This window comes from Dasypus novemcinctus, chromosome 5, assembly GCF_030445035.2.
Source record: "Dasypus novemcinctus isolate mDasNov1 chromosome 5, mDasNov1.1.hap2, whole genome shotgun sequence".
Lineage (NCBI taxonomy): Eukaryota > Metazoa > Chordata > Mammalia > Cingulata > Dasypodidae > Dasypus > Dasypus novemcinctus.
In genome coordinates, this window is record NC_080677.1 from 66,062,835 (window position 1) to 66,086,010 (window position 23,176).

The window sequence follows — 23,176 nt, forward strand, 5'->3', positions numbered from 1 at the left end:
ATTTGTCTTGGGTGGAGACTGGCCCTTTATTTGTAAAAGGTTTCCATGCAATTCTAATGGACAGCCAGGTTTGAGAATCACAGACCTATAGTAGTCAAGAACACCAACCTATTTCGAGGTTGTTTATGAGATTAAAGTATAATAAGTAGCACCTGACAAAAGCACTTTCTAAGCCCTTACCAGATCTAGAATTTCATGACTTTTCCAGGAATACACTGACATACAATTTATCCCTAGGCAGCAGAAACTCTTGGTTTCTTTGGGGGCACTGGGGCTCCTAAGGTTACCAACCCAGAACTAAATTTCTATTCTTGGCCTGAGTCTCTGAAAAAAGAAGCAGGTCAAATGTGGAATGCCTCTAGATTCTTGTTTTCTAGGGAAGGTTGGTCTGAGTTATTATATCTTCCTTGAGAGAACTAGAAAGTCTGAGGTAGGTATTGGAAGAGAATAAAATTTATTTAAGATTTCACCCAATTTCTACATTCGGGGGGGTGGTGAAGCCATGTACATATATACCTGAAGATTCCCGAAGGTTTGGAACACTGATTTCTACAAATACTATAGCTGTCGGGTAGCTTAAGGGCCTCCAGTTCCAACTTCCAATTTGCATATTGAGCGTGCCGTATTTAAGAATTCAGGTAGGAAATGAGCACACAGAACTGAACAGATAAGAACAGAAATAAATTAAGGATATGATTCCTCAAGGATTTGATAGCCAATAAAAAAACTAAATTAATAAGCAAAAACTTCCCTGTGGGCATCAGGAATTACAACTGTGAGGGGAAAATTATGCTAGAATCAGAGTTGGACATCTAGGAATTGATCCTGACAGCATTTTGAGTTTTAAATAAAGTCAACCTTATCTCCTTTGAAAGATACAGAGGACACACAGCACCCAGAAAACATGACCCCTGTGCTGTTTACACATGATAAAGGATCAAAGATAGACTGATTTCTCTCCTAGGATCATGACAGATGGGAAATACCTACCCTTGTATGTTTGAGCAACAATGCTGTGGGGCTAATTTTTCCTATTATTTTGTGAATGCAGTAGATAAGTGTAAATAATTTCCTTTTTATCTTTTTTACTTTGTGCTTTTAAAAACATGAAAATTATTACCATGTAAATTAATTAATACAGTGTTTCAGTTTGCTAGGCTGCCAGAATGCAGTATACCAGAAATAGGGTGGCTTTTTCAATGGGGATTTATTAATTTATAAGCTTATAGTTCTAAGCCACTAAAATGTCCAAATGAAGGCTTCATCAGGTGACATTTTTCTCCCCAAAGAATGGCCATCAGTGATCTTGGACTCCTGTGTCATATGGCAAGGCACATGGCGGAGTTTGCGGGTCTCCCTTCTCTTCCAGGTTTTGTTGCTGCAACTTCTGGCTTCCTCTGGCTTTCTCTCTGCCTCTGTGAATTTCTCTGTTCTGAGTCCCTCTCTATGTTTATCCCGTTTATAAAGGACTCCAGTAAAAAGATTAAGATCCACATTGGGTCACACCTTCCTGAGGTAATCTAATTAAAATGTCCTTAACTGAAGTACCTAATCAACGTGTCCCATCTGCAATAGTTTCACAGCCACAGGAATGGATTAACTCTAAGGGCATGTCTTTTCTGGGGTCCATAAAAGCCTCAAACTACCACAAATGGCATATACATACATACATACATTCATACATACATACATATATATATAAAATAAATCTCAGTAAATTTAGCTATTATTAAAATATGAAAACTAGGAAATGCACAATGACATTTTAATCAAATTAGTTCAATTTAATAGACAATAAATTTCCTTCCAATTAATATTCCTTAAAAGAACATAGAAGACAGCATAGATAGAAAACAGGACATGAAACACAAGGCACTGACTAATTGCCAATGAATCACTGATTTCTCTTTTTTTTTTTAGATTTTATTTTTTATTTATTTCTCTCTCCCCTCCCTCAATTGTCTGCTCTCTGTATCCATTCATTGTGTGTTCTTCTGTGACCGCTTCCATCCTTATCAGTGGCACTGGGAATCTGTGTTTCTTTTTGTTGCATCATCTTGTTGTGTCAGCTCTCCATGTATGCGGCGCCATTCTTGGGCAGGCTGCTCTTTCTTTCATGCTGGGCGGCTCTCCTTACAGGGTGCACTCCTTGCGTGTGGGGCTCCCTTACGCAGGGGATACCCTGCGTGGCAGGGAACTCCTTGTGTGCATCAGTACTGCACATGGGCTAGCTCCACACGGGTCAAGGAGGCCCTGGCTTTGAACTGTGGACCTCCCATGTGGTAGGCAGATGCCCTATCCATTGGGCCAAGTCCACTTCCCCTGATTTATCTTTGAGCAAGTTATCTTGCCAGTCTTTAATTTTTCCTCCTGTGCAATGGATCTATCTCAGCCATTTCCCTTACTTATGTTATAAGGAAGCATCCAAGAGAAAGCACACAAATACAGAAACAGCAAGTATCTATAAAGTTCTTTGAGCCAATAAGAAGAATGACACTTAAACCCTTTGTTTTCTACTTCCTTCCACCCCCTCAGCTTTCTGCATGCTCTGGGTTCTCCTGCTCCCTGTCATTCCGCAGCAATCTCTGCTGCCTTCTGAAACTGCTTTGTTAAAGGCCTGAGACCACTAGGGGGGAGAAGAACCAGGGAAGGCTTCTCTTTCCCCCTCTGGACTCTTGCTGGTGTGAACCTAAATCCTTGGGTTCTTTACTGTATGGTACACTTTAGTGTGAAAAGAAAAGAGTGGGTTTTCTTGTGGACCCTAACTACAGCATCTTCTAGCTTTCCTATATCTAAATTCTTAAAGGATTTTTAAAAGTTGGCAATGCCTAGTAATAATTCAACCTTTAAAAATTTTGTTTTTGTTTCGTTTTGTTTTTATTTAGTGAATTTTTCATTGTTGCTGTTAAATCCAGGCAGAATTCTGGAAGAAGAAATGACCAGGTAATAGACTAAGATATGTATCTTAATGCTGTAGTTTTTTTTTTTTTTTACTGTCTTCTTTGAAAATGATTTCAAACTTATAGAATATTTGGGAGAATAGGAAAAAGAACACCTGTTTACTCTTTACACAGATTCACCTGTTTTAACATTCTGTCCACTTGTGTTATCCTTGTATCTCTCTCTCTCTCAACAATTTGAAAGTAAGTTGTGTACATCATGGCCCTTAACTCATAAATACTTCAGTGGAGTTCCTAAGAATAAGTATATCCCATTATATAACCACAGTACAGTTGTCAATGTCAATAAATTTAATATTGATACAATACTTTAATCTGCCATCTCTATTCAAGTTTTGTCACTTGATCTAATAATGTCATTTATGGCACTTTTTTCCTTCTGCCTCAAAAGCCTGTAACATAATGCTTGTTTGCTTGCATATCAATTAAAGTAGCTGATTAAAATGAGTACTATCTATATATTAAAGTAGGCCAGAAAGGCTTATATCTGGAAACTGTAAAATTAGATAAAAAGTATATTTGAGACTTCCAGGAAGTTGGCATCGGAGTAGGTCAGCAGGGCTCAACTTTCTTACAAAAACAATGGAGGACTGACAAAAACTGTCTAAGGGAGCTGCTTTGGTGACCTGCAGATCAGGAGAGTGTTGTGTGCATCATCCAGAAGGAAGAGGGACAGAGAGACAAAGAGGCTGTAATGAAAACCATGAGATTCCTGTCCCCATGGCTGGGAATGGTGCTCATTCCATACCCTTGAGGTAAATAGCCAACATGGCTAACTTGAGAGGGGAATGGACATTTTCCTCTTGGGAAGAGGAAGGGTAGAGCAGAAGGCTGAATGAGTTTTCTCTTCAGAGAGTTTGAACAGTGGAGCCCCACTTTGAATCATGGCCCTAGCTGGCCAAGAAACACCAGCAAGTGGAGAATGAAAAAGTCACTCCATGGAAAGCATTGCCAGAAATAAATAAAATAAATCTTTTTTTAAAAAAAGCACATTAGAAGAAGTACATAGCATGATCAAATGGGTTTTATCCCAGATATGTAAGGGTGGTTCAACACAAGAAAATTAATCAGTGTAAAAAGTCGCATTAATCAATCACAGAAGAAAAATCACACATTCATCTCAATTGATGCAGAAAAGATATTTGACAAAATATAGCATCCTTTCTTGATAAAAACACTCCAAAAGATAGGACATGAAGGAAACTTTCACAACATGATAAAGTATATATATGAAAAATCCACAGCTAACATTATACTCAATGGTGAAAGACTGAAAGCTTCTCTGCTGAAATCAGGAACAAGACAAGGATGCTTACCGTCTCCACTGTTATTCAATATTTTGCTAGAAAGTCTTGCTAGAGCAATTAGGCAAGAAAAAGAAATAAAAGGCACTCAGATAGGAAAGGAAGAAGTAAAACTTTCACTATCCACTGATGATATGATCCTATATCTAGAAAATACTGAAATAGGCAAACAAAGCTACTGGACCTATTAAACGGATTCAGCAAAGTGGTGGGATATAAGTTTTATAAGCAAAAATCAGTAGCATTTCTATACACTACTAATGAGAAAACTGAGGGGGGAATCAGGAAAAATTCCATTGACAATAGCAACTAAAAAATAAAATATTTAAGAATAAACTTAACTAGGGACACAAAAGACCTGTATTCAGAGAACTACAGAACATTCCTAAAGAAACCAAAGAAGAGCTAAATTAATGGGAGGACATTAGTATTTATGGATTGGAAGACTAAATATTGTTAAGGTGTCAATTCTACCCACATTATTTTGCAGATTCAACACAACCCCAGTAAAACTTCCAACTGCCTTTTTACAGAAACGGAAAAGCCAATTCTCAAATTTATTTGGAAGAATAAGGAGATCTTAAAAGCAAAAAATATCTTAAAAAAAAAAAAGCAAAGTTGGAGGAGTCTCACTTCCTGATGTTAAAGCATATTACTTAGCCACAGGGGTCAAAACAGCATGGTACTGGCTTATAAATAGACATATTGACTAATGGAATCAAAGTGAGAGTTCAGAAATAGATCCTCACATGCATGGTCAAATGATTTTTGACAAGGCTGTCAAACCACCCAGGTTAGTTAGAACAGTCTATTCAACAAATGGTGCTGGGAAAACTGGATATCCGTATCCAAAAGAAAGAGGATCCCTATCTCAAGCCTTATACAAAAATTAACTCAAAATGGATCGAAGACATATCTGTAAAAGCTAGAACCATAAAACTCCTAGAGGAAAATGTAGGGAAACATCTTCAAGATTTTGTGGTAGGTGGTGGTTTCTTAAACCTTATACCCAAAACATGAGCAATGAAAGAAAAAAATTGATATATGGGACTTCTTCAGAATTAAACACTTTTTTGCTTCAAATGATTGTGTCAGGAAGTGAATAGGCTGCCTACTGAACTGGAGAAAATATTTGGAAACCATGTATACGATAAGGGTTTGATCTCTGTGTTTTAAAATGAGACCGTGCAATTCAATGATAAAAAGACAAGCAACCCAATTTAAAAAAAGGGCAAAAGATCTGAATAATAGACATTTTTCCAAAGATGAAATACAAATGGCCAAAAACTACCTGAAAAAATGTTTCACATCACTAGCTATTAGGAAGATGCAGATCAAAATTACAATGAGGTATCATTTCCCACTTTACAGAATGGACTTTTATTTATTTATTATTATAATTTTTTTCTCTATTTTTAAAAAATGTTACATTAAAAAAATGTAAGTGGTCCCCATATACCCCCCACTCCTCCCACATCAACAACGTCTTTCATCATCGTGGGACATTCATTGCATTTGGTAAATACATTTTGGAGCACTGCTGTACCACATGGATAATGGCTTACATTGTAGTTTATACTCTCCCGCAGGCCACCCAGTGCTAGAGGGGAGGTGGAGAAAGGAATATCCCTTCCCTGTTGATGGGAATGTATAAAGGTGCAGCCTCTGTGGAATACAGTTGCCAGTTACTCAGGAAGCCAAATACAGATTTTCCCTATGATCTGGCAATCTCACTACAAGGAATACACTCTAAAGAACTGAAAGCAGGGACACAAACAGTTATTTGCACACCAATGTTCATAGCAGCATTATTCACAATTGCTAAAAGACGGAAGTAACCAAGTATCCATCAACTGATGAATGGATAAACAAAATGTGGTACATACATTTGATGGAATACTATTCAACTGTAAGAAGAAATGAAGTTGGGATGCATGTGACAATATGGATGAACCTTGAGGTCATTATGTTGAGTGAAGTAAGCCAGACACAAAAGGACAAATAGTGTATGGTCACACTAACATAAACTAAATATGAGTATAGGTTATTAGGAGAAAGAATGAGGGTTAAGAAGGGGGAACTGATGCTTAATGTATGCAAAATTTTTAATAAGGTTGATTGTAATGTGTGGCAGTTGATAGCATTGATGGTAACACATTATAGTTAGTATAGAACTGCTGACTTATAAATGTGATTGCCAGTGAAAGGGGTAATCTGTGGACATAAATGTCAACTGAAGGAAAGCTAGAGGATAATCTAGGGATTGTATAACACAGTGAACTTGGTGGTGAATAAGGATTGTTGCAAATAATACAAATATAAGAATATTCTCCTATGAACTAGAACAAATGTACGTCACTATTACAAGGTTTTAAGAATAATGTGATACATGGGAAAATATGACTAATGTAATAATGTAATTTAAGGACTATAGTTAACAGTAATATTATAATATTTTTGCATCAGTGGCAAAGAAGTTACCATATCAACAGGTGTCAACAATGGGGGTAAAATGGATTATGGTGTTTTTTCCTTTTGGAGCAATGAAAATGTTCTATAACTGACTGAGGTGATGAATGCTGTGATGAAACTGAGAACCACTGATAGTACACTTTGGATAGATTGTACAAGGCATGGGACCCTATAACACAGTGAACCCCATAGTGGAGGATGAACTTTGGCTAACAATACAAATATAAGAACATTCTCTCATTAACTTTAACAAATATACTATATGAATACTTGGTATTAGCAATAAGGTGGTTTATAGGGGAAAATACACCAAATGAAAGCTAGGGTCTATAGTTAGCATTGTACTTTGATGGTGTTCTTTCATCATTTGTAGCAAATGTTCCACAACAATGCAGTTGTTTGTGGTGGGGTGATGTATGGGAATCCTATATGCTATACATGATTGTTTTGTAAACTCAAAACTTCTCTAATAAAAAAAAGTCAGAGAAGTGCAGGAAAAAAGTGTTATTTTATTTAAAGATTTATTTACTTATCCCCACCCCAATTGTCTGCGCTCTGTGTGTTCTTCTCTGTCTGCTTGTATTTTTACTAGATGACTCCAGGAACCAATCTTGAGACCTTCTGGAGTGGGAGAGAGGCAATTATTCTCTTGTGCCACCTCAGCTCCCTAATCTGCTATCTCTTATTCTCTTTCCTCTGTGTCTCTTTTTATTGCATTGTCTTGCTGCACCAGCTCTCTGCTTGGACCAGCACTCCTACTCAGGGCAGCACTCCTGCGTGGGGCAGCAATCCTGTGCCGGGAAGTACTCTGCCTTAGGCCAGCACTCCGCGTGGGCCAGCTTGCCACACAAGCCAGCTTGCCTTCACCAGGCGGCCCTGGGCATCAAAACCTGGACCGCGTATGTGGTAGACAGGAGCCCCATTGTTTGAGCCCCATCCACTTCCCAAAAGTATTATTTTTAAAGATACTAACTCTCCACTAACTTGTTTAAGCCTTCATTCCAAATTAGTTTGAATTTATGACATTTTAGCATTTTATTAAAAATTTGTTTTTTAAATTCTGCCAAATGAGAAAGAGGGTTTTTTTTTCAGTTATTTATGTGAACAGTATGGAAAAACTTACCATTCACATGGTCAATCTGTTTCTTCCTATATTTGCAATATGTGAATAGTAGTGTACTTTTTTCAGGAGAATAAGATATGCAGATCTAAAATATTAATTATGAAACAAGAGTTGAATTGTACTGACAAATTTTTCAATACTAATTTAAAAAATTCATCACTTATGCCATTTTGGGGGGCAGTTAACAACGAACATTTTTCTATTCTCAAGTAAAAAGATTTAGCATTATGGAGTTCATAATTTTACTTCCCAATTCTGAAGACTTCTAAAAGAGATGAATGAATAAAGGGCAGTAACTAAAAGAGCCTTTCTAATTTTATTTTCCAGATATGCATATTACTACTCAGGCTTAGGTGCTGGAGTTCTTGTTGCTGCCTACATACAGGTTTCTTTCTGGACTTTAGCAGCTGGACGACAGATTAAGAAAATTAGACAAAAGTTTTTTCATGCTATTCTACGGCAGGAAATAGGATGGTTTGACATCAACAACACTACTGAACTCAATACTCGGCTAACAGAGTAAGTGTATTGATAATAGCACACATATTATGTGAAAATGTCAAGTAATGATTAAAAGGCAAAAGTATTAGAATAAGCATTTGATACATATTTGGACTATATCGTCTGACAGCATTTAATGCCTATGCCACAGTGTATTTTCCCTATCAGTTAGGTTTTTTTCCTTCCTTTCTCCCCAGTTATACAGTAGGTTTATTAGAGGACTGGGCTCATATCTTATACTTGTTTATCTCTCATAGACCTTACCATAGGGCCTGACAAGTACTAGACATTCAATGAAAATGGCTGAATGAATGAATACATGATGGAATGAATTTACAAAAAGTTCTTAATAAGTATTGACTCTACATTTTTTTCAATTTATTTATTTGAAGTCCTCTTATGTGCCAAGCACTATTCTAGGTGTTGTGAACAAAATAAAAATTTCTTCCTTTTTGGTGTTTTCGATCCAGCAGGGGAGATAGATGATAAAGCAAAGAAACATAATAAATACATAACTTAAATAGAATTCTAGGTAAATAGATAAGTCAATGGCAGAATGGAAAGTAGAGCAGGTAAGAGGTTTGGGGAGTGTCCAGAGGGTGGGGTAAGGGTTACAATTTAAAATAGGGGGGTCGCTGTGAAGGTGAAAATTGAGCAAAGATTTGAAGGAGAGCAGAGCTATCTGTGGGCAAAGTGTTACAGGCAGGGGTATCAACCTGTATCACGTGCCTACTGACTGTGTCTGGTGAGCACTGACTGAGAAGAGCGCAGCGTGGAGGGAGGTCAAAAAAGAAGGAAGGTCAGGACATGGAGGGGCCTCACAAGCCTCTGTAAGGACTTTAGCTCCTAGTGTGAGTGAAAGGGGCAGCCATTGGGAGGTTTAGATCTGAGGAGTAACGTATTCAAACTTCCATTTCAAAGGATCACACTCACCTCTGTATTGAGCATAGGGACAAAGGTAGAAGCAGCCCTTCCCTGTATTGTTGCAATACACTTTTTAACTCCTGGTTTTAAACACATTGGTATGAAGGTTCAAAATATTAGGGGGGGAATACATCTATAGACTAAAGTAGACTTATTATTAATCTAGTAATGGAAGAACTTGTAACACTGATATAAAGACAGTGGTCACTAGAGGTTCCGAGGGGAGGGCGAGGGAAGAATAGGTATAACATGGTCATTTTTGAGACATTGGAATCGTCCTGCATGATATTGCAATGACAGATACAAGCCACTATACATTTTGTCAAAACCTATAAAATAGTGTGGTGCAAAGTATGAAGCATAATGTAAACTATAGACCACGCTGAGTAGCAGTGCTTCAACATATGTTCATCAATTATAACAAATTTACCACATTAATGAAAGATGTTGTTAATGGGGGAAAGTGTGGGAGAGGTATATGGGAATCCCCTAAATTTTTTGATGGAACATTTATGTAATCTAAAGCATCTTTAAAAATAAAGAAAGCAAGTTTTGAAAATTTCTAAAAAATTTTAAAAATTAGTGTATCTCCAATAGGATTAAGTAATTTAGTAGTATCAACGTCAGTGATATTAACTTCTTAGAAGTATGAGCTAATCCTGAATTTCTTCCTTTGTGTAGCACTCAAGAGGCTAAGACTCTGAAAGAGGCTTGCATTAACACAGATGAGTTTTATCTATGTGTTTGTGAGATGTCTATTTCACTTTTCTAACTGAAGACCTCCTGCCTGTAACCACTTAGGTGTGATCTTTTTTAGTGACATCTCCAAAATCAGTGAAGGAATTGGTGACAAAGTTGGAATGTTCTTTCAGGCAGTAGCCACGTGTTTTGCAGGATTCATAGTGGGGTTCATCAGAGGCTGGAAGCTCACCCTTGTGATAATGGCCATCAGTCCTATTCTGGGACTCTCTTCAGCTGTTTGGGCAAAGGTATGTGAAACCTGGGTGTGTTCAAGCATACAGAATTATTTTTAATATGCAGGTTTCTGGTGCTTGCATTTGTGCAGATCTGTGTTTAATGTCAGTTAAAACCACATCCAGTGTAGTGGGTATAGCTAGGTAGTTGAGTACCTGCTTTGTATGTACGAGGTCCTGAGTTCAATTCCTGGTACTTCCTAAAAAAAAATGTAGCCACATTTAAGAAAACAAGCAAACAAACAAAAAACACATCTAGAAGTGCTGTGTTTAATGGTGCTTGAATGAAGAAATTTATTTTTAATGTGATTTACTGTTCTCACTTCAATTACAGGTTTTTTTGCCCTGCTGTTATTTCTTTGGGTAAATCTTCTGGCATAGTAGTTGAAAGTACATATGTGGTTATGTTCTTATTTAAGAAAACACAATTTAAAAATATAGCATTCCTCCATAGTATTGCATAAAATAATGTAAAAATTATAAAGTTTGTATTTGTTTCACTTGTCACTGACACTTACGTGGCTCTTACTTTGCCTTGCAATAAAATTCACATAATCTATTCTATTCAGCCAACTCTGCTGAGTTGAGGTATTTTACTGGCAATTTTCACTGATTCTGGGGTTTATTATTTACTTAGTGAACTGTTTGTGCTCTTTTGTTTTGATCCTTCTTTTATATTCGGCCTGCAACTTGTCTTTTAGCCATCTTATTATACAGTAGTATACCCATAGTAGGTCTGGAAGTATTGTTTCTGTAGTAAACAAAAATCGTGACACAATAAAGGAAAGCATGGTGAATCCTTTCAAAGCAGTAAGGTTTTATTTTATTATACAATCAATTGAGAAAAAATAGAGCGGATTTAGAATTTGACACTATTAATGATAACTGGATTTAGAGAATTATGTGTGGATTTCCTTTTCCTGACTCCTCTAGGGGTGGGTATCACCAGGATAGCCTAGCCTTGTAGGAGGTGGAAGTAGCCATCAGATCTGATAACCTAAGTTATTTAGTGAAGGAAAGTATTTGGGGAAAAACGGTTTCAAGATTTGAACAGACTGTCTTTAACTTTTCTCTCCAATCCAAGTAATGGATGTTTCTCTTCTGTCCAGATACTCTCAGCATTTAGTGACAAAGAACTAGCTGCATATGCAAAAGCAGGTGCTGTGGCGGAAGAGGCCCTGGGAGCAATCAGAACCGTCATCGCTTTTGGAGGCCAGAACAAAGAGATAGAAAGGTTAGGTTCTTTGGCTGCCAGTTTAAAGAACTCCCTTTTACATTTTCTTACACTTTCTTTTGTGGTATGTGTTTATTATTTCCCCTTTCCTAATATTAATCCCTTCCCCTCAAAATATAAACATTCCTTACTCATTAGAAATCCATGGAACTTTTTTATTCCATGAATTTCTTTGACAGTCTGATGAAGCCTATGGACTCCCTTCTTAGAGTAATGTTTTTAAATGCATAAAGTAAAATATGTAGGATTACAAAGAAAACCAACTGTACTGAAGTACAGTTATCAAAATATTTTTTAAATTGTGACATAATATATGCTTTTAATATTAATGTGTTAAATATGATCTAACTGTGCTATTAATTATATCTAACTATAGCTATTGCAATTTTGAATTGGGGATGTGGGTATATAACCTATTTCAAGATATCTGTAGCAATTGTAACATGATAGAAAAAAAATTCTGGGATTTCTATTAGAAACAAAGTCACAGTTACTGCTATTTCTATAGAGGTTTGTTTCCTGCATTTATAACTGTAGGAAATGCTAAATTTTAACCAGAGGTTAGTAAAAATAATGTGTAATATTTTTCTCATTCAAGTTCACAGAATCCTTAACCATGGACCCCAGGTCAAATACCCTTGCTTTAAAGGAATTCGATATACAAAAACTAAATGACAGAATATATTTCCACTGTTAAAGAATACTTAGCCTTACTTAATGTTCCCAAACAGTTTTCTTTAAATAATAACATCCCTTAATATAGTTGAAGTATGAGTCTATGTCAGGTGTTTTTTTTTTGTAGTTTTATGGGACTCCTGATACCCATACTCTTTGAAATAAAAATTCTCTCTCTCCAGCATTAAAAGCAAAAGTTCCCTAATTCCCTCCATTTCATTTCCTATTGTCCTATTTTCCTTTTCCTTAAGCCCTCTTCAAAACCAACGTATTCCCGGTTCTCTAATGTCTCCTTTTTTCTCTCTCACTGCTGCTTCCTGCACACAATAGTCCACACAGACCACACTAACCCTCAGTTGGACCTCACGATGTCAGTGTAATCAGTGCCGTTCCAATAGCCGCGGTCAGCAAGCCGCCTAAGTGAAGGTAATTACAGCATGTCCACCACTGTCACTGGAGCCTTGTGTCACAATGGGCAGATAGAAATCTTCCTGTAAGCATCTTGAGACCAAACCACACAGGAGTGATCCTAATGCTAGGCATGTCATGTGATGACTTCATCCCCAAGACTCAGCTCTGCTGAACAAACACAGCACCCAAAGTAGAGGAAAGTACACTGAAGAGTTAGGTGCTTTAAGTGATTAAAAAGACAAACTTTGGTGGCAGCCTACAATTTTTTTTTAAACTAAAGAATTCCCATGTCTCGTTTGGATGAACTAAAATGTGGTGATGGTGTTTTTTTGTTAGAAACACCCTAATTGTGTGGTATTTTCCCAAAAGTTTCATTGTATATCCATTGAATTTTTTTTTTTCTGATTTTAGGGATCCAAAATTAAGTTTTAGACCTTGTGAGTCTAGCATGGAACAGTAAGATTTAATTTAATTTAACGTGAAAATTATTGTAATTTAATTGAACCATTCCAAACATTTGCATCTTATACCAAATCCTAGAAACCAATATGGATTTGAATTACTGTTCAAAAATATAATTGAATGAGCAAAATTCAGAAATAGATGAAATTCTATACAATAATAGTAACAATACTATTAATAGGGATTATCAGGTTTTGCCAACTATTGCCAGGCCCTATACCAACTACTTTCTATAATTATCTATCAACTTCACAATTGTCTAGCAAGGCAAGCATTGTTTGCTCTATTTGAGAGAGACTAATATCTAGAAAAATTTAGTAAGAGCTTGTATCCCATAAACAGGTGATTACTTTATAACCTTGTACTCTGGCTTGATGGTTGAAGCTCAGCCTGATCAAAATATAATAACAAAAATCAGAGAGACACCCAAAATTTATATACAAGAACATGTAAAATTCCTGTCCTTTGTCCATGGGGGCAGCAGAGGGAGGATTTTCTTTTCTCTAAAGAGAAGAGAAATCAAGCTAAGAGCCTGTTTTGAAGTCCAGAGGAGTATTTACATTTCTATACCATTCTTGGTTGGTTTGGCTTCTTCTCTTCCACCTTAACCCTGCATTGTGATGCCAGCTATGAAGGTGAAGGCAAAGCCCCTCTATTCTCCAGAGGTAAGAATTCAATTCCGGGATGGCCAGAGGAACATTGGTTGGACTGGCACAGACCATGGGAGACGGATCCAAGCCAGTGAAGAGAAAGTTCAGATCTGTTCTAGTGCTGGCTAAAACTCTGAATGGGTTCATTCGCAGTGGGCTGGTCTCATCAGTGGTATATTATCTTAATGGGTTTGTTCCTTAAACCACGGACTATATAGGAGGTGAGTATGGCTCAGATTATAGCTTGCTATTCTTATTATAACATTTCCCCCTCCTTTTTGGTAGGTATCAGAAATATTTAGAAAATGCCAAAAAGATTGGAATTAAAAAAGCTATTTCAGCAAATATTTCAATGGGCATTGCCTTCTTGCTAATATATGCATCCTATGCACTGGCCTTCTGGTATGGATCCACTCTAATTATAGCAAAAGAATATACTATTGGAAATACAATGACAGTAAGTAGTGTTCATAGTGTTTATGCAGAATCTGAAGATATTCTTTTTCTCTCTATTATTTCTTTTCTTTTATATACCTGCTTTTCAATGAATGAGCTAAGATTTTAGCTTTTATTTTTCTGTGAATTTCTATTGTGTATTGTAGGTAGAGCTGACCTTCTAGAATATACATGGCATAAGTATGAGTAGAGAAAAGAAACACTGATCAACCGACAAACATATAAAACATGGGAAATAATAATTGGATTAATTTATGAATGAATGAATATGCATTTGGAGTTATCCTCATTATGCTGTTGAGTTTTATTTTATAAGAAAGTAAACCCTATAATAGAGAAGTTATAGATAGGTCATGTATGAGAGAATGTTAGATGTACATAATATAAAACATCTGCTACCTAAAATATGTGATAAGTTATTTTGGATAACTGATTTTGATTTGTTTTCCATTTTCAAAATGAAAATAACTTCATTTTCTGATTATAAAAATAATAAGCCTGTATTATACAAAAGATTAGAATATAGAATTTTAAAAATTAAAATTACTTATGATCTAATAATCTATATATACCTAATGATAATTTGGATGTATATCCTTCAGATTATTTTCTATATATACATTCTCTTTTTTTCCTTTCAAAACTGGAATCATATTATGCATACTCTTTTATAACCTTTTTATAAACTAGCAACATTTTCTGGAAACCAGTCCATGTCAGTGAAAATCAAAGCAAGTATCCAAATAAATAGAAACCATTCAAAACCAAATGCATTTCCTTAGCTTCCAAAACAGAGAACAGTGAACATAAATTTGCCTTTTCATGATGACTTAGGGTCATTAAAGAAAAAGCGATAATTCCAAAATGCCTTATTCAGGAATATCTTTAGACACTATTGAGGTATTTAGGGTGTTTGGCTGGATGAGCTTTTGTAATTGCTGACTTTATGACTGAAGTATGAAGAAGGGAGATTGAATTCTGACTTTGTCACTTACCTTTTGTAGTGAGTTTGTCCTCTCTGACCTCAGTTTCCTTGTTTGCAGTATGTGGACAATGATATCTACTCTGTAGGGATGGGGGAGTGATATCCACCGTGACCAGAGCCCAAAGCCTACCCCTCTGCATGAAGGGCTGGAGCTCTATTGCATTAACTTTACAACATCTACTTTGGTGGGGACTTCTTTTGCCTCCTTAGTGGCTATTATCTCTCTTTTAGGTAGTGGATAGATATTGGGCAGAGTTTGGAGTTTGTTATGTTAAATTTTGTTGTTAATGCCTTCTGGGAAAAGCTAAATTATATGTAGCATTTTCACCATGCCCAGAAAAAAGGGAGTATTATTCCTTATTTATATTTTCCTCAGTTAAGTTACAGTAAGAATCTGCATTCCTGAATCTATATTCTGGACTTTTCTATATCAATTTATTTTTCTAGTGAAAAAATGTGAACGGGAATCGTATTGATTTGTGTGCTATTGTAAATAATTATTGTGCAAGAAATTCCTAACCTGTGAACAAGGGTGTGATTTAGTGTTTCATAATGTATGCACAATAACTTTTTAGATATATTTTTAAAAGCTCATAAAAATGTATCTTTAAAATGGTGCTCTTAGGAAAATTCCATGGAGCCAAAATTTAGTCTGGTTTCTACCTTTTTTCATCTTGAACATTCTGTGTAACTCCTTATATATTTAGTTAGAGAAAATCAGATGTGGCTGATTAATAGTACAGATGGAGAAAACGTTTCTCTCTAGTGGCATTAGCTTCAGAGTAAAGGAAATACATTTGAAAAATCTTTTTGAACCTATACCAGCTCAGAAGAAGAGCAACAGATAGTTTGGAAGGTAAGAAAAACTGTTTTTGAGGTAGGAGAAACCAATTCATTCAATGAAGTGCTATATTTAAATTTGCTCTTTTACTAAAAAAAAAAAATTAAAAGGAAAAACCTAAACTCAATCCTTTGTGCAGTATGTTTCAAATAAATCATAATTTAGATAATAATGAATGCCAGAATATGAATAATAACTTTTCCTGTGTTCTTTTGCTCAGGTCTTTTTTTCAATACTCATTGGAGCTTTTAGTGTTGGACAAGCTGCTCCATGTATAGATGCTTTTGCCAATGCAAGAGGAGCAGCATATGTTATCTTTGATATTATTGATAATGTAAGTAATTTATTATTTTAATGCCAGAAAATCTTGGATAATTAAATGTGACTTTAGGTTCTGACTTAGTTTGTCAGAGCTGCTGTAACAAAGTGCCACAGAGCAGTTGGTTTAAACAGCAGGAACTTATTGTCTCATGGTTTTGGAGCCTAGAAGTCCAAAATCAAGGTGTTGTCAGGATCCTGCTTTCTCTGAAGTTTGTTGCGTTCTGGTTCTAGCTTGCCAGAAATCCATAACTCAGTCTCTACTTCTGTCATGTGGCCGTCTTCTGTCTTCTGTTCCTGTCTATGTCTAAATATCCTCTGCTTATAAGGACTCCAGTCCTATGGATTAAAGTCCACCCTGATTCAGTTTGGCTTTACCTTAATTAATAACATCTTCAAAGATCCCATTCCAAATGAGCTCATATCACATTGCGTTAGCACTTACATGTCTCTGTGGGAGACATGATTCACTCCATAACAGTTACACATCATGTGAACTTTAATTATGTAAAATTAAAGAAATGACCTTCTCTTAGTAGTGGATGAAACAAAATGCCCCTTACTAATATTTCTAAAAGTGTAACTTTAGTATAATATAATACATCTCATCTAGGAAAATACATCTGGACTAGTATATGATTATTAGAGTAAAAAGAAAGATTTTGTCTTGATAGTTTTTCTCTTTCTCTTTTATATTGTAGTCAGACTTAGAATATTATGACTTTTATACAGAGGAGTGGGTGGATAAATTTTTGGTGGGATCAAAATTGACAGTATGTTTCGCTGTGGGTTGCCCTCCTCCTAAAAAAATTATCATCACATATTTGATATGATTTTGGATCAACTGAGTGCAGTGAATAAAAGTAAGTGGTTTGACATACAGTTGGACAGATGTAGTATGCCACTGCATTTATATAGATACAATGGAAAGGAGATAACTGAAATTTGATGGTTTGAGCCAAGTAACCTCCTATTTCAATTATCTAAGTCATGAGGAAATTGCTCAGCTTCTGAATATATTTAAGTTTATATTGTTCCTAAATAACTTAGCTATAAGTTCAATCACTCTTCTTGACCCAATCCACTACATTTATTATTTAGGAATCAGCTATTTTCATTAAATACTGAAATACCTGGCTATATCAAATATAGTGTTTTGTTATTGCAGGCATATAAATATGCATTTCTGACCAGTTAGAAAATTTCTGAGGATATGTCATAGGTTTAAAATGAAATGAAATTAATATATTCCCTATGTAGTTTGCAGAAAAAGCCTGCCTGTTTTCTGAATAGGAATATGTTCTTAAACAAAACACATACACTGACAAACATTCTTCACCTGGGGTTCTATTTCATATGAGAAAGATTGTGTCCTTCCAGGTTCTGTTTTTGGAATTTGCTGAAACATATTCCTTAAAAATGTAATTGTTTGTCCTATAATGGAATAGTCATTGAATTTTGTTTTATTTAGAATCCTAAAATTGACAGTTTTTCAGAGAGCGGACACAAACCAGACAGCATCAAGGGGAATTTGGAGTTCAATGATGTTCATTTTTCTTATCCATCTCGAGCTAATGTCAAGGTACTGTCAGTAATATTTACAGGAATTTCTAACTCGGGTTGATTATTTATTCAACTTAAAGAGTGAAGTCTCTATTATTTAGATATTTGTGTGCGTTTTGCTTTGGGTGTTATATTCCCTTATTGGATACTTTTTCAAATTTAAAATTGAGCTGAATTACTCCACTTTCGTCTTTTGATATTCATACTATTTTCCTCTCTCTTCCCTCATAGATCTTGAAGGGCCTCAGCCTGAAGGTTCAGAGTGGGCAGACAGTGGCCCTGGTGGGGAACAGTGGCTGTGGGAAAAGCACGACGGTCCAGCTGATACAGAGGCTCTATGACCCTGATGAGGGCACGGTATGTGCAAAGAACCAAATTCTGTAATGTGGGAAGCTGGGCACAAATTTGTCCTTTGAAATTGTTTTTGTAGTAAGAAAAGTGCATACAGTTCTGGTAAAGGGACTATGGAATTGCAATGTGTCTGGTTTAACTAGCTTACTCAGTGATAAAAGCCACAGAAGTGAGACAGCACCCTCTTGTGTTCCAACTAAGCTTTTCATAACCCACTAAATCACTGAAAAAATGTACTGACCCATAAAACTCTGAGTAATGTTTTCAATAATATATTGGCTTTGGTAAAAAACAGAAAAAATTCCATATAGCAGTTATTGACAACTTGGGAATCAGGGTCACAAGAAATCTCAGGACAGCAGTTAAATTCATCAAAAAGACTTGAGTTTCCTTCCTTAAATATTTTATATATATATAATATTAATATATTGTGGGATAGGGAAGCAGACTTGGCCCAGTGGTTAGGGTGTCTGTCTACCACATGGGAGGTCCACGGTTCAAACTGCGGGCCTCCTTGACCCGTGTGGAGCTGGCCCATGCTCAGTGCTGATGCACGCAAGGAGTGCAGTGCCATGCAGGGGTGTCCCCCACGTAGGGGAGCCCCACACGCAAGGAGTGCGCCCCATAAGGAGAGCCGCCCAGCGCAAAAAAAAGTGCAGCCTGCCGAAGAATGGCGCTGCACACACAGAGAACTGATGCAACAAGATGACGCAACAAAAAGAAACACAGATTCCCGTGCTGCTGACAACAACAGAAGCGGACAAAGAACACGCAGCAAATAGACACAGAGAACAGACAACTGGGGCTGGGGGTGGGGGAGGAAAGGGAGAGAAATAAATAAATAAATCTTTAGAAAAAAATATATATATTGTGAGATAGCAGCCTACGGTTTTTGTGTTTTTTTTGCCTTTTAAAAAATGTATTATAATTTCAGGCTTAGAGAAGAGTTGCAAGCAAGGAACTCACATACACCCTTCACTCAGATTTGCTAATTGTTACCTTTTGCCCTACTTGCTTTATTGTCCTCTCTCTAACGCTCTCTCTCTTTATTACACACATGCACATACACATACACACACTTACATGTAAACTTTTGAAAGTAAGTTGGAGGCATCATGCCTCTTGACCCCTCTATACTTCTCTGTATATTTCCTAAGAAGAAGCGCATTCACTTACATAAACACAGATGATAATCAAAATCAAATAATTTAACATTAATTCAATACTAGTCCATAATCTATATTCAGATTTCCTCAATTGTTCCAACTTTAGGACATTGACCTTAACTGAAAGTAGAGTCTATTATAATTCAAAGCTGTGAAGTGGAAGATTATAAGGTAAAAATCAAACATAAAAACATAAAATGACAAAGGGAGAGATGAAAGCTTGTAAGAATTATTACTTTTCTAGGATACTATATTGTTTATTAAGTTTAATAAAATTAATACTTTTGGAAAAATCTGATATTACTATGGAAGATTATACAGCCACCTCAATTTCTAAAGCAAACTGCAGGATGACTCAAATGTATAAATTTTACTTTAGTTTACAAGTATCTCTTATTTTTGTTATTATTGAAATAATACATATTTTGTTAGAAAATATGCAAACTATACATCAGCAGAAAAAGATAAGTCTTCAGAAATTCTATAACTCAGAGTTAGTACTTGTTCACATCTTGATTTAACAATTTTCTTATGTCCAAAATAAGGGAACTGCTGAGTGGCATAGTTGATAAGTTCAGTTTTTCTTTAAATCTTGCTCCAGTGTAAATCAGTAAAACTATTGGCATCAATAAATTGGATCAAATGATTTATGATATATATAAGTATTATACTGAATATTTGAGAGATTAATATGAATTTATGAAGGCAACCCTCTGTGCTCAAAATAGGATATGAACATGCATATTTTTCAAGAATAAATACATATTTGTAAAAAGTTTCAAGAAATATTCAGCCTCACTTATAAAAATATGCAAACTTTAATTAAATATGAGGGATTAGGGCATCCGCCTACCACATGGGAGGTTCGCAGTTCAAACCCCGGGCCTCCTTGACCTGTGTGGAGCTGGCCCACACGCGGTGCTGGTGCGCGCAAGGAGTGCCCTGCCATGGAGGGGTGTCCCCCGCATAGGGGAGCCCCATGCGCAAGGAGTGCGCCCCGTAAGGAGAGCTGCCCAGCGCGAAAGAAAGTTCAGCCTGTCCAGGAATGGCGCAACACACACGGAGAACTGACACAACAAGATGATGCAACAAAAAGAAACACAGATTCCTGTTCCACTGATAACGACAGAAGCGGACAAAGAAGAGCACGCAGCAAAATAGACACAGAGAACAGACAGCTTTGGGGGGGGAGAAATAAAAAATAAATAAATAAATATGAGCTACCACTGCATACCTATTAGTTAGAAAATAATAGATTAAAATGATAAAACTCAATGCTAATGAATTACAATAAAGCCATTATAATTATATATTCCTGCTGACACTGAAAATTATTAAAATATTTGAGAGTTTATTAAATATTTATTCAACAAATAATAAATATCCAACAACACCAGTTACTGTCTGGGTATGCAAATGTTATTAAAAAAGAAAGGATGACTCATTCTCTTCAGCCTGGTAATTCTCTAATTTTATAATGATTTTTAGAGAAAGCCAAATTTCCAACAGGTGAGAAAACCTCTGAACAAAGAAAAGCCCAGAACCAGATGGCTTCACTGGTGAATTTTACAAAACATTGCAAGAAGAATATACACCAATCCTCTTTCAAAAAATTAGAAGAGGAAAGAACACTTCCTAACTCATTCTATGAGTCCAGCATCACCCTAACACACAAACCAAATAAAGATATCACAAGAAAAGAAAACTACAGACCAATATCTCTTATGAATGCAGATGCAAAAATCTGCAGCAAACTACTAGGATTTTGAATCCAACATCACATTAAAAAAAATTATATACCATGATCAAGTGGGGTTTATCCAATGCATGCAAGGGTGTTTCAAACATAAAAAAATAAATTAATATACTACACCACATAATTAGAATGAAGGGGTAAAAAACACATAATCATTTCAATTGATACAGAGAAGGCAACTGACTAAATCCAGCATAGCTTCTTGATGAAAACTCTTAAAAAAACTAGGAATAAAAGGAAATTTCCTCAACATGATAAAGGGTATTAATCACCTACAGCTAACAGCATAGTCAATGGTGAAAGACTGAAAGCTTTCCTTGTAAGATCAGGAACAAGAAAAGGATGCCCTCTGTCACCAGCATTATTCGACATTGTTCTGAAAGTTCTAGCCAGAACAATTAGACAAGAAAAAGAAATAAAAGGCATACAAATTGGAAAAGAAAAAAGAAAACTTTCCCTAGTTGCAGAAAACCTGATCCTGTATATGGAAAATCCTGAAAAAAACACACAACAAATCTACTAGACCTAATAAACAAATTCACCAAAGAGGTAGGGTACAAAATCAACATGTAAAACATAGTATTGTTTCAATACACCATCAATGAAGATCTGAAGAGGAAAGCAAGAAAAAAAATTTCATTTATAACAGAAACTAAAAGAATCAAATATCTAGGAATAAATTCAACCCAGGATACAAAGGACTTAAATGCGGAAAACTACAAAACATTTTTAAAAGAAATCAAAGAAGACCTAAATAAATGGAATGATATTCAGAGTTTATGGATTGGATGACTAAATATTGTAAAGATGTAAAAAATTTGTAAAAGGAATTGTAAAAAGCAATTTACATATATGATATAATCCCAATCAAAATTCCAATAGCCGCCTTTGCAGAAATAGAATATGCAATCGCCAAATTTATGGGGAAGGATAAGGGTCCCCAAATAGGAAAAAAATTTGAAAAAGAACATAAGTTGGAGGTCTCACACTTTCTGATTTTAAAACTTAATACAAAGCTACGATAATCAAAGAAGCATGTTACTGGCACAAGGACAGAAATATAGACCAATGGAATTGAACTGAGAGCTAAGAAATCAACTCTCACATTTATGACCAACTGATTTTTCATAAGGGTGCCAAGTCCACTCAATGGGGAAAAATAGTCTCTTCAATAAATGGTGTTGGGAAAATTGGAGGTGTTCCCCCATCTGATACCACTTATAAAAATGAATTCAAATGACTCAAAAACCTAAATATAATAAGAAAGATTACAAAACTCTAGAAGAAAACATGAGGAGGCATCCCCAGAACCTTGTGTTAGGCAGTTGTTCCTTAGACTTTATACTAAAAGCATGTGCCAAAAGAAAAAATAGATAAATGGGACTTCATCAAAATTTAAAAGTTTTGCACATCAAATGGCTTCATCATGAAAGTAAAATATAACTTACAGAGTGGGAGAAAATATTTGGAAACCACATATCTGATAAGGGTTTAATATTCAGAATATATAAAGATAACCTAAGACTCAACAACTAAAAGACAAACAACCCCATTAAAAATGTACAAAGGACTTAAATGGACATTTCTCCAAAGAAGATATACAAATGGCCAAAGGTCACATGAAAAGATGTTCAACATCATTAACTGTTAGGAAAATTAAAATCAAACCCACAATGAGATAGTACTTCACACCCACTAGAATGGCTACTTTTTTTTTCCTTTAAATGGAAAATAGCAAGTGTTAGAGAGGATGTGGAGAATAGGAACACTCATTGATGGTGGTGAGAATGTCAAATGGTGCAGATGCTTTGGAAAACAGTTGGGCTATCCATCTGAAAGTTAAGTGTAGAATTAACATATGACCCCGAAATCCCACTTCTTGGTATATACCCAAAAGAATTATAAGCAGGGACTGAAAGAGATATTTGCACACCTGCATTTACTCACCCTGGCATTATTCACACTTGTCAAATAATGGTAGCAACCCAAGGGTTTATCAACAATGAATGGATAAACAATATGTGGTATGTACATACAATTGAGTATTATT

General features: G+C 35.8%; 1 protein-coding gene across 3 annotated transcripts in view; it reads left to right on the forward strand.

The window, feature by feature from the left end:
• The window catches only part of ABCB4 (ATP binding cassette subfamily B member 4), a 101,290-nt gene that overhangs the window by 12,334 nt on the left and 65,780 nt on the right, over window positions 1–23,176 (forward strand). For all 3 annotated transcript variants that reach the window (XR_009185839.2, XM_004478096.5, XM_071215185.1), the window contains exons 5-12: window positions 2,886–2,943; window positions 8,187–8,378; window positions 10,102–10,273; window positions 11,368–11,492; window positions 13,976–14,147; window positions 16,193–16,306; window positions 17,762–17,872; window positions 18,085–18,210. Coding sequence is in view for 2 of the 3 variants with exons in the window: in XM_004478096.5 (XP_004478153.1) it covers window positions 2,886–2,943; window positions 8,187–8,378; window positions 10,102–10,273; window positions 11,368–11,492; window positions 13,976–14,147; window positions 16,193–16,306; window positions 17,762–17,872; window positions 18,085–18,210 (1,070 nt within the window). In the remaining variant the exon portion in view is untranslated. The remainder of the gene's footprint in view (window positions 1–2,885; window positions 2,944–8,186; window positions 8,379–10,101; window positions 10,274–11,367; window positions 11,493–13,975; window positions 14,148–16,192; window positions 16,307–17,761; window positions 17,873–18,084; window positions 18,211–23,176) is intronic.